The sequence below is a fragment of the Equus asinus genome, chromosome 2 (assembly GCF_041296235.1).
Source record: "Equus asinus isolate D_3611 breed Donkey chromosome 2, EquAss-T2T_v2, whole genome shotgun sequence".
NCBI classification, from domain to species: Eukaryota; Metazoa; Chordata; class Mammalia; order Perissodactyla; family Equidae; genus Equus; species Equus asinus.
The window spans coordinates 32,943,539-32,955,926 of record NC_091791.1 but is presented as its reverse complement, the minus strand read 5'-3'; the positions used below and the strand labels follow the sequence as shown (position 1 = coordinate 32,955,926).

Below are 12,388 nucleotides of genomic sequence, written 5' to 3'. Positions count from 1 at the left end.
AGGGAGGAGACAGAGGTCAGGGGACTGAGTCCCAGACTCTGCCTGCCTGGTTGCCACAGGCTGTTTGACTGAAGCTCACAGTTCCTGTCCAGGTCTGTCTCCAGGCTCCAGGAACCGCTCCCTCCTTTGGCATCTGGGCCTGGGGCTAGTAACAGCCTTGCAGTTCCCAGCCCTGGTTGCTGCACTGTCGCCTGTGGTGTCCCCACACCCTGCCCACTCCTAATAATAGTCCCTTATTAAATTCTCCTCAAATAATGACTCTATCTGAGTGTGCCCCCATTTCCTGCTGGGACCCTGACCCCACCTCAAGCCCCTATGCTCTATCTATAGGGACAAGAGGGTGAAGTCACCAGCCAACGGCTTCTAAACTCCCCTAGGGGAAGCTAGAACCTTTCAAGGAGCTTAAGAAGGTTCTGTAGACAATGAAGTGTTTCCTACTAGGCGAGGGCAAGGCAGACCACCTCAGGGCACTAGTTGTTATTCTGTTTTACCAGATTCATGTTTTCTGGCTCTGAAGAAAAACTGGGGGAGGGGCTGTTAAACAGATCAGAAAACTTCACAGAGTCCCGTGATCATGATTTCCGATTCTGAGGGGGCCGTGGGCAGCCACCACTTCGCCAAAGGGCCACAGTCTAACGCCAAGATGAGAGTCAAAGTCAAGTCCGTGGGTTCCAGTCCCAGGAGGCAACATTTTAATGGCTAAAGAGCAGAGCCCTTTTCTTACTGACATTCTTCTATTTAACAAAGTAGATATGTAAGTTATCAGCATATATATTTTCCTCCAAAGGACTGAATAAAGCTATTTACATTTTCAGTGGAGGAAAGAATAATGGGGAACAGAAACATGTTCCATTTTCTGGAACTGGTCCGTGGAGGGTAACCAGGGCTGCTCTGCCCCACTCAGCTCCCAGACTCTGGATTTCACAGACCAGCAAAACTACAAACATGTTTTTAAAGGAGGGATGGGAGGAAGGAAAGGAGGAAAGAAAGGTGGCACCAAAGAAGGGTTACCCACTTTAAATGTTGTCAGTTAAGGACATTGAAAGAAAACACCCCTTCGAGCTATGGTTGCCCACGTTTCACGATGAAAGGGACATGTCATCACGCCCACCCTCCCCCCATAGTCAGAATAAGAGGCTGGCCTGTCCCTGCCCGCATCACCTATCCATCCCACGTTGGCGTGGGAATGAGCTGGAGGCCGGCGGCCGCCGCGTACCTGTGCTATGCACGGCCTGGAAGCCTTTCCTCTGCACTGAAGCATCTGAATGAAACCTGACAAACAGGCTGCTGCCCGAGGCCACCGTGGGGTCCGGCTTCTTGCTGCCGCAGAAACGGCCGAGGATGGGGGCCAGGCTGTCGGGCCCATCGTACAGTTCCAGGTGGTCATAGGCACATTCCTGGTGCTGCTCCATCTCAAATTCATTAAACATCTGGGGACGGGAGAGCAGAAAGTGAGGCAAGAGTCGCTGCAGCCAGGAGGTGCACTTCTCCAGGGGTGGGAGAGGACCCGTGTGGCAGGACACGCGTCTGCCCTGCCAGCTGTGCAGGGAACGTGGGGCCCATGGTGACGATGGCGACATCTGCAGAGAGGGTCTCGACTCGGCCCCTCTTTCGGTCCCCAAACAACCCTATGAGGTAGTTACATGAGCTATGGCCGCCACGACCGCTTTGCAGATGAGACGGCCGGGTTTCAGAGTTTAAATGCTTGCTGAGGTCTGTGTCCTTCCAGCATATCATGCAGCTTCTCCCTCAATGATAAGAACAGCAATGACTGGGTGCTCACTTTGGGCCAGGAGCTGTTTTAAGCCTTTTACAAAGATCACTTCATTTAATCCTCACGACCCTGTGATGTGTCTGCCATTATAATGCCCTCTTCACAGAAACTGAGGCACAGGGCTGTCGGATGACTTGCCCAAGGTCACCCAATAACCAGGAGGTCTGGCTGCAGAGTCCCTGCCCTTACCCTCTGTGCTGTACTGCGGGGTCCTGCAGCGCAAATGCTGTGAGTGACCCTAAGTGTACGCTGCACCGCACAGTCATCCTCATAGTGGCTGACATTCGCTCAATGTTTTTTCCATGCAGAGCTCTGTGCCAAGTGGTTATGGGCATTTTCTCACTTGATTCTGATGACACTGAGGGAAAAGCTATTATTATCCCCAATGTGCAGAAGGGGAAACTGAGTCTTAAGAAGTTAAGTGGCTTGCTCAAGCTCACACAGCTAGTGGAAGAGGGAGCTGGGCTTGACCCCCAGGTGGCCTGACTCCAGCCCATGCTTCTGACCATGGCTCCCTCCCCACTGTTCTCCCTAAAGACTGTCCCCTGAAGCTGGCCAGGAGAGCCCCACAATTCCAGGCCATGACCCCAGCTTTGCAGCCCCAAATGTAGGGCTTCTCAGGCCCTGGACAGATGACTGGCCAATGGCCTATCCATGGCTGGGAGGGAGATGTGATGAGGTGAGAGGGGATAGTGTTCATGAAATGAAGACTTGGACCAAATGACAGAGTGGGGAGCGAGGACATTAGTGTGGGGGCTCAATTCACATGAAGGGGCTGGGGTGCAGGGCAGGGATGGAGGGAGAGAGGGGAGATCGGAGGGTCCATTAGCAGTGGGGCTTTTGTAGGAATGACAAACACACTTGAAATGGGCAAAGCTCTTCACACCTAATAGAAAGACGGCTGTGGGGCCAGAGACTGAGGGTGGGGACAGTGGGCAAGAGCAAGAAGGAGAGTGCATCAGCACCAGCACTGGTGGGCCAGGGAGGCGGGGAGCTCCCCAAAGGTCCACGGGACACCCTGTGGCTGTCCCCATGCAGTGAAACACCAGCTTCCACCCGCGTTCTACAGCAGCAAAAAGCACAATCAAGATATCCACCGGGGGCTGGCCCCGTGGCCGAGTGGTTAAGTTCGCGCGCTCCGCTGCAGGCGGCCCAGTGTTTCGTTGGTTCGAATCCTGGGTGCGGACATGGCACTGCTCATCAGACCACGCTGAGGCAGCGTCCCACATGCCACAACTAGAGGGACCCACAACGAAGAATACACAACTGTGTACCGGGGGGCTTTAGGGAGAAAAAGGAAAAAATAAAATCTTTAAAAAAAAAAAAGATATCCACCATCCACTTCCCAAGAAAGTTTTTTAAAAAACTTAGTGCATATATGTATGAACCTCCGATAACTGAGGTCTGGACTAACTGTGCAGACCTGTGATCGTTGCTCTGGTTCTTGAGTCTTGTCAAGAACCAAGGGCGGACTAAAATCTTGCGGCCCTTCCCCAGGAGCGCCGCTTCCAGCTGCGCAGGTTGCGCGTTTCTAACGCCAGGGGGCGCCATGGCCCCGCCGTCCGCAGAGACACACGCCGCCATCGCGAACATTTTCCGGCAGGTGGCAGTCTTGGGGAAGGACTGCTTTCTCTGAGGCACGCTCCTTAAGTCCCACTCTCCCAGGGTCAAGGCTGTTTTGACTGACCCAGGAGAGCAGCCGCCGCCAGCATTTCCCAGGCGAGCAGCCAGGCACGGGAGGTGCCTGCTGTGATGGTCAGGGGCCCTGCCTTCTCCGCCCTCGATGCCCCGGGCCTGGCACAGATGCCCCAGCACCCGCGCCCCAGCCTGCGAGCCCGTTCTCCCACCTGTCCTCACCGCGCTGGCCCACAAACACCCCCGCAGGACCCCAGCGATGGTCTATTTATCATCGCGTTCTCCTTTATTCTCTTCCATTCTCCCCGCATTATTGGTCCATAATTCAGGGCAACATCCATATGCCCTTTGAAGAGCTTACTCATCTCCAGAGTCAGAACGACCCATTTAAAAACTGTCTGTCTGTGTGTCTGTCTGGAGTACAACTTCTCCAACTGGCAAGAGGGCTTGATTAACGCTCCAGAATCTGGGAGTCCCTGGGAGCTCAGAAGTGAGACTCGTACAAAGACTCATTCCTCCTTTGAAATAACGGGGTATGGTGTGGAGATCACAATCACACGCCTGGATGGGACTTTAAAGAAAGGCTTGGGAGATATATTAATTTTTAATTCGAGAGAATTAGCGTAAATAACTTAATCTCCTATTGCTAATTGAAAAGAATGTAAGTTGCAGAAGAATATGAATGAGTCCACTTGAAAAGTTTGAACAAGAAAAAGAATATATATTTTTTCCCATGTGTGTACATACGTGATTGGACGTGCACAAGAAATTTCTGGAAGGATTCACAAGAAAATGTTCAGAGAGGTCATTTCTAAAGTGGGCCTGGGGGTCCTGGAAACTTTTGATTTCTGCTTTCCAACCCTCTGAACTGATTACCTTTTTACCTTGAGAATGTATTGTCTTGTGAAACATTAAAACTGGAGACAACTGAATCTCAAACAGCAGTACAGAACTGTGCGGTGGGTGCCGTCACACTGGCACCACTGTGAACAGCTATTTATAGGACTTTCCTCACCGCCAGCGGGGCTGAGGACTTTACGTGTGTCCTCTCTTTTAATCTGCACCACAGCCCCGTGAGCTCGGTCTCCCATCATCCCCGTTTCCCAGATAACAAAACTGAATCTGGGAAATGTTGAGTAACTTCCCCCAGTTTCTGAGCCGGGAGGTGGCTGAGCAGAGACTTGAACCCATGTCTGTTTGATACTGAAGACCACAAACTACGAAAATGACTCACGAGTTTCACCCGGTGGCCCGCGGTTGAAGAGATGGTCCAGGTACACTCCCTCCGGCTGGGGTATTTGTCAGGCCAGTTGGGGCTCGCCAGGGTCCCCTCTGCACTGCTGATCTTGTGCGCACAGCCAGCTGGGGGCGAGGGGGAACGCGTGCAGAGAGAGAATAATTCACTCTTGGGGAGCACCGGAGGCATCCTAAGAGAGCCTCCTCCCCTCGCTGTTATTGCCACATGGTCATTAGCAAATGTGGGGGCAGGGGTCAGCCTGAATCAAGGGTCCCCTGGCTTAGAGAGTGGCTGATTTGTTTAGTTTTGCTGCCTTCCTGGTGGTAGCTCAGGAGCCAGGCCATCTTTCTCGTTATTACCGCTCACGTCCTGGTTATCACTGGAAATGTGGGAGAGTGAGTGGTAAAGACCCCGGGCCTAGGGGTCAGATGGACTTCAGTTCAAGTCCTCGTTCCGCCACTTACCAGCTGTGCAACTTTGGGTACTTAGATAAGTTTCGGTCCCCTTATTTGTAAAAGGGGCGCCAACCTTGTAGGAGGGACATGTGGGTTAAATGAGATCATGCATGTAAAAGGCTTAGCAAGGGCTCACAAAGACCACTACGCCTTCCGTCTTTTAGGTTTGCAAAGCAGTTTCACGTGGTGGCTACAGATGTTGTTCTGGTTACAGTGCCACTAGCAGAGTGGCCCCATGACTTGCTCAGTGAGTAGAGTTTTGGCCAATAGCTAGAGCTTGTCCTCCTCTGTGTTGAGCACTGTGGTAGCATTTTGAATGCATCCTCTCATTTAATCCCTTCCACTTTCCAAATGAGAAAATAAGCTTAGAGAGGGTAAGTGACTGCTGGTGAGGGGTGGAGCTGGGACCCGAGCCCTGCCTTTGCTGTTACTGATTAGGAAAGCGAGAGAGCTGAGGAGGTGGGCCTTGTGCCACTGCCATCTCCAGGGCCACCCTGAGGCTTCCGTTGGAGGCAGCTGGAGGGGCGGTTGAGGGCGGGTCAGAGGGTGGAGGACAGCCGTTGCAAGGAGGGGCCTGCTCATCGTGCCTCTGCTCTCTGGCACACAGAGAACAGGTGCCAACCAGGACGGGACGGGGGCTCAGCTCCCTCTGCCCCACCCTGGGGAAACTCATGGGAAGGCAGCCTCTGTTCAGCTGCTGGGACCTTAGTGGAGTTTAAGCCCCTCCTGGCCTCCCCCACGCCACAGGAGGCAAGCCTTGTTCTGGCCCAGGCCCACCTCACAGGGGTGGGACGAAGATTTGTTAAGTTCCAGAATGACAGTTCCTTCTAAGTACTTCCAGCTCACCTCTCAACCCAACCTGTGACCACCCATGTCCTTGTCACAGGGTTGGGCTGCACCTTCCGAAGATGTCTTAGCTCATCCTCGAACACTCCAGGTAGGCCCTGACCACACTCTGTGCACCCCAGCCAAATCTCCTAACTCTACAATGTTTATCCCACGGCGGGAGTCAGGTCTTCACACCTTCCCTCGCCCTGATGTCCCCTGCAGGGCTCCATGGCTGGGCCAAGGCCTGCAGGCCTGTGTGTGTATCAAAGATGCTCAAAGTCCCTGGGCAGGGCTGTGTAAGAGCAGAGGGAAGCTTCTTCCAGAAGGGCTGAACATTCAAAGCCCTCTGGCCCTGAAGAACTCCCAGGAGTGAATGGAGCAGGGAGCAAGGTTTTCCCAATTCCATTTTACTACTAGACCTGCATATGATAAATAATATAATGACATAGATGGCTGATATTCACTGACATTTCAAGTGCTTAATATGTGCCAGGCTGTCTGAAATACTTTCTAGGCATTCTCTCATTTAACCTTCACAAAAACTGTTAGAAGGGGCTATGCTTAGTCCCTTTTAAACAGAAGAGGAAACTGAGGCTCAGAGAGGTTAAGTAACTTGCCCAAGGTCGCACAGCTAGTAAGTAGCAGAGCCAGGTTTACACCTGGGTAGTCTGATCCTGGAGCCTGGGGGATAATAACTCCAGGAGCGCACCTGAGGGCCCCTGCCCACCTCCTGAAGGAGGGAGCCGCCCTGGGGAAAATCACTCTTCAGCAGGAGGGCGGGAGGACGGAGGGCGGGTGCTCTCAGTCACACGCACACACACACACACACACACCCTGGGTGGCCAAGTCAGCCCAGCCTGGCCGCGGTCCAGCCTCACCCTCTTTACAGTCGTGCCCATTCTCATGGAGCCGGTAGCCATTCCGGCAGCGGCACAGGTAGCTCCCGAACGTGTTGATGCACTCGTGCTGGCAGCCACCGTTGTCCTTGGCGCACTCGTCCTTGTCTGGAGAGATCAACGGACTCTTCTCAGGGCAACTGCCAACTGGAGGACGTCCCTCACAGCCCAGAACCCTGCTCAGAAGTAGCCTCCTCCAGGCAGCCGCCCTGATTGCCCGACTCTGCTTACCCCCTCACTGCGGTGGGGGAGCATTTGTTGGATATTACTTGGCCCTGGCATATATTGAATTCCCCATGCACCTAAAGCACTTTATTGTATATATATGTTCTCCACCTCTGCTCCTTATCAAAAACAAGGAGCACCTTAAAGGTTAAGCTAATACTAATACTAAAAATAACAATAATAAAAACAGCTACCATGGAGTGAGTATTTGCTATGTGGTGGGCACTGCCCCAAGCACCTTCTATACATTATCTAAGTTAATTCTCACACAACCATAGGAGGGAGGTGCCCGTGCTCCCATTTTACAGGTAAGGAAACTGAGGCTGAGAACGCCCACGTGCCCAAGGTCACCCAGTGAGCAAGCGGCCTGTGTGACCCAGAGGCCTGGGCTCATCCTCCAGGCCCCCACACCACCTCCCGCCTGTGGAGTAGGCAGCGTGCGGGCCGCAGGCCAGACGGCCACGTGCCAGCCCTGCTCCATCACATCCGCTGCTGTGACCTTGGGCAGTCCCTGACCTCTGCCTCAGCGGCCTCACCCGTCAAGTGGAGTCAACAGTGGTTTCCTTCCCGCAGAGGGTTGTTGGGAGGAGGAAATGAATGAGTCGGGGAAAGCTCTTAGAACAGCATCCAGCCCAGAGCCGCGGTTAGCTTTTGTTCCAGACTATGTGTGAACTCCAGTGTTAGCTGTTGTTGACATTGTGGTTCTTGCAGCCGAGCCAGCGCGGTGCGCAGCCCTGTCCTAAGCCGACTTCAGCCTCTAGTGAGTGAGGACCAGCCTCGGTCCCAGCCCCCACTGGGATAACTTCAGGGGCCAGGCGGGTCTCACTCCCCTCTCCATAGCCTCTACCCACTGGGGGTCGAGTGTTACCGAACACTTTGTATTTGTTACACCCTGTGATTTCATGAGGACAACTTAGAATCCTTAAAGAACGCTTAAAGAGTAGAGAGGAAGCCCACGCGAGACTTCAGCTCTGGAACCCCATGCTGGAAGAGGCCAGACCCTGGAGCCTTGGAGAGAGCACGGCCACGCCCACATCCGGATCTCAGCCTGGGGCCTCGGGAACAGTGAGAATACATCTCACTTGCTTCAAGCCCCCCGGTTTGTGGTCATTTGTTGCGGTGGCCGTACATACATATCTATCTGCCAATATCACAGAGCCTGGATCTGCAAGCCGCCTCCGAGGCGGGGTGCTGTGAGGGCGGGGTGGGGGGTGGGCAGGTCCCCAGAGGCCGGGAGCCCGCAGAGCCAGGTCGCCCCCTCCAAACCCGCACACCTGAGAAGAAGTGGGCCCTGAAGCCGCGTTTGGAAACGGTGTTGTCCGACTTGAACTCCACGCGCATGTTGTTGCTCTGCGAGGTGATGACCTCGGGCGTCTCGGAGCCGCAGAACTTGCCGTGCAGCCTGGCGTCGGGGGACAGGCCGCTGCGCACCTCCACGAAGTCGTATTTACAGACCTGCAAGCGAGCGCCGTGGGCAGCTGCCCGGTGCCCGCCACCTGCTCACCCCAGAGCCCCGGCCGCCGCAGGACCCCCTTCCTGAGAGCTGCGCCATGCCCGGTGGCCAGACAGACTCAGCCAGGTCCACTGAGAGGGTCCTCTCGACTCTTCGTGGGATCCCTCCAGCCCAGGGTGCAGACGTGGGGCGCACCTAACTAGCACTCTGGCTGCCACGGTGCTTGTCATCCCGTGGCCACTGCCCAAGGGAGGGAACAGGCTGTGTAAACCATCCTGGTCCCCAGCTACACCTCAGCCCCTCCGTTCCACTCAGCTGGACACAAACTCCCCTGATTCTTACCCCAGGGGACCCACCTGTGCTGACCACCTCCCACCCCCAAGACCCGCCTCCTGTACTCGTCTCGATTCTCCTTGGATTTATCAGTGAAGGACCACAGCACTCTATCTGCAGAGGACGTACTGCTGAAACTACTACACCAAAGGCTCCTCGGACCCACCGAGCCAAGACTCCATGACTCTGGGAAGCCGCCTCCCTGCCTGCCAGCCCCTCCCCGGGTTCCAGCCCTGAGCCACATCCCAACGCCAGCCCTGATCAGTCGGTGCGCAGAAACGTACGTCATTGCCCTCTAGTTCAAACACTTCGAACTGAAGGGAGATCCGGTACTGGGTGGGGGCCACCACCTGCCAGACGCAGTTTTTGTTTGTGGGGTACTCCTTCGGCCACCCAGGACTGGTGATGGTTCCGTTCAGCTTGGTGATGAAACCGCCACAGGCCACTGCATGGGGGAACAGAAGCAAGATTCATTTGGTTTTAGTTCCGAGTGACTGCGATTTCCCCCAAGCAGCAATAAGCCCTGCTGTTCTTTAATAAAAAAAAAGTTAGACAATCTGAACTGATTAATTCAGCATCCTTTCTTCTAGTCTCACTGTTTCAACTAAGGATTTGGAGGGATGAAGTTGAGGACAAGTGTTTACTGCTTTAAGAATGATGATGAGGCCTTTGTGTTGACCTGTCACCCGGTGGCATACATAGTTGTGGACTCCACATGACTTGGACCAAAGGAGAATTAGAAATGTTTGCAGCAAGTGATGCGATGCACCTGGCTTACATTAACAAGCAGAGTCGTGCAGGCGGGCAAGGAAAACAGGACACCACCAAGCAGAAATGGAATGAATGAAATGTGCTATGAGTTGAGTCCCACCCAAGTGCTCATAGTTTTTCTTTGCTATTATTTTCCACCTTAATAATTATGTGAATTTTTCAAGGTCACAAAATAAACCATGCCTCCAATTGCACAATTTCCAGGGTGGAGTCTGTGTAATTTGGGCAGTCCTATTACATTGGTGACTTTATCGAGTTTTTCTCTCTCCAAAAAGTAGGTGGATCATCCACTATACTTGTCCATTGTCACTTCGCAGCCAGCCAGCTGCCCCATCTCTGCCCCACTTCTCCTAAGACTTGTGCCCCATCCCCTCTCATTCCAGCTTGGCAGGTCCGACACCCACCTTCACATGTCTTCTTATCGGCTGCCAGCTCGTAGCCAGGATCACACACGCACTTGTAGCTGCCCAGAGTGTTCACACAGCGCTGCTCACACCCGCCGTGATCTGGCCCGGAACACTCATCTACCTCTGTTAAAGAGGAAGGTGACCCCCGTTAAATCATCACAAAGCTGCCTGGTCTACTCTCCGTCACCTTCCACATCCCAGGGTCCCCAGCAAGTGTCCTCTAAGGACAAGAATGGCTCCTGGTGACCACCTTTCAAGGAGTCCCATGTCCTTGTCTGAGAAACTGACAGCAGCTACAGTAAAGGGTGGCATCTTGAGAACCCACAAGAGTAGCTCATTAGCCAGAAGAAGGGGTCCTCTGAGAGGCGATCAGGCCTGGAAATTTCATTCTTTGCAGGGTTCAGTCAGTGGTATTCATTTGTTGATTTTGCAAAAAATCTCAAAGGTTCCATGCCAAAGCCTGAATCAATTTTAATGCCATGGAATTGGGGTTCTCCCTGTGCCAAATATGAAACTTTTTGGGGACATTAAATAAAGGGTAAAGAGAAAGGGACACATTTCTAGATGAAGATGTCTAAGTATTCTCTGGGGATGGAATAGGAACCTGTGACTTAGCATTTTATAAATAATCTAAAGAGGTGGGCCCAGGGAAAACTACAGAAAACCCTGGGCTCTTAGGGTAGTCAGCGCTCCCAGGAGAACTGCAGGAGGAGGCCACAGCTAGACTCAGTTAGCAGGGAAGTCCACTGGGATTCAGCACCAGCAAGTATCTAGTGATGTGTTTGGGGCAATTAAATAATAGCAAGTAGGAGGCCAGGTGTGCTGTCCAGAGGCAGAACATGGGAGTCATTAGAGAATCTCCTTGGACATGTCAGCCCATGCACCACTGAAGAAAAGACAAACCCAAGCATTGGGCATCTTCAAGAAGAGTATTGGAAATAAAAGGAGGGGCCGGCCTGGTGGCATAGTGGTTAAGCGCACGTGCTCCCCTTTGGTGGCCTGGGGTTTACAGGTTCAGATCCTGGACGCGGACCTAGCACTACTTGTCAAGCCACGCTGTGGTGGCATCCCACATAAAATAGAGGGAGATTGGTACAGATGTTAGATCAGGCAACAGATGTTAGCTCAGAGCCAATCTTCCTTGCAAAAAGAAAAGATCTAAGAGGAAAAATCATTATCTTCTATTACCTGGCTGTGTTGTACATCTACCCCTGAGGGAGAACATGCAGCTGTGGCCTAACAGAGTTGCAGAGTTTAGGGAAGGGACAGCTAAACACTGAGACATCTTCCAAAAAAAACGCCAAAAGCCCAATCCAGGAAGAAGAAGAGGGGTGGGGAGTATTGGGTCACAACACCATGGAAGGCAGGAACAGAGGAATACAGAGTTGTTCACAAAATCTTGAAAGACCACATTACACATAAAATAAGCAAGCCAGGACATCTTTGAGTTGGCAAAGAAAGGAAAAGATTCCCAGGCCTGCCACCTCGGCAGGGATCCTTTCAATCACATTTCTGATAGCCAGCTTTTCAGACCCAGCCTGAAAACACCCAGAGACAGGGCTCTCACTGCTTTTCAAAGATATTTCTTATCTTTTGAAATTTGAATTGTGAAAACTCTGACTCCTGGCAACTTCCAACTCATTGGTCTTGCAGAAAATGCAAACCCTTCAACCATAATGCCTCCCTCTACTCTACCCTTTTCCAACCTAGATAAACCCATTTCCTTCCAATCTCCCTTGTCTATGACACACAAAATGCTCATCAACCTGGTTGCTTTCACTGGGTAAAGGACAGTTAGTAAATATCCCATCATTTCACATAGTGGATAGGAAACTTAGGTAACTCTAAGAGCGATGCGTTCTTGGGCTCAACGAAGGCTTAAACATGTTGGGCAGTAGGAGAGACTGGGTTTACTAGACATGCTCTAAGCAGGAGGTTGAAGTTGTCCTAGCCTCAAATAAATGCAAGTCTTGAGTATGCTAAAATAGTAAGAGTCCTGTAATTATTTATTACTTTACAACAGGCAAAGCACTTTCTTTGACATTTGCTAGAAAGTATAGAAGGAGGAGAATCGATGATAAGGAGAAATGGAAAGAGTCTCTCCTTCAGAGTGAACCAGATGACCTGGGTTGGATCTACCAGTGGATCTCTTCACAATGAATTGGGTGATTTAACCTCTCTCAGCCTTCCTGCTGCTTTAAAATGAGAATCGTACTGGCTTTTAGGGTTGTGGTGATTGAAAACGATGCCTGTGAAGTACCCAGCATATAGACATTCAGTACACAGGAGCTATCACTATGGACAACAGCAGGGTTGCTTTTGAAATTCCAGTGGGTGGAGAGACCCAGTGATGGGGGTAGTGAAAATGATCAGG

The 12,388-nt window shown here is 52.3% G+C and overlaps 1 protein-coding gene across 1 annotated transcript in view; it reads right to left on the bottom strand.

The window, feature by feature from the left end:
* Positions 1-12,388, bottom strand: part of TLL2 (tolloid like 2) — a 134,977-nt gene that overhangs the window by 6,258 nt on the left and 116,331 nt on the right. The window contains exons 14-19 of the mRNA XM_014858419.3: positions 10,012-10,137; positions 9,121-9,281; positions 8,325-8,505; positions 6,808-6,933; positions 4,644-4,771; positions 1,217-1,430 (exon numbers count right to left, since the gene is read on the bottom strand). Of these exons, the coding sequence (XP_014713905.1) occupies positions 1,217-1,430; positions 4,644-4,771; positions 6,808-6,933; positions 8,325-8,505; positions 9,121-9,281; positions 10,012-10,137 (936 nt within the window). The remainder of the gene's footprint in view (positions 1-1,216; positions 1,431-4,643; positions 4,772-6,807; positions 6,934-8,324; positions 8,506-9,120; positions 9,282-10,011; positions 10,138-12,388) is intronic.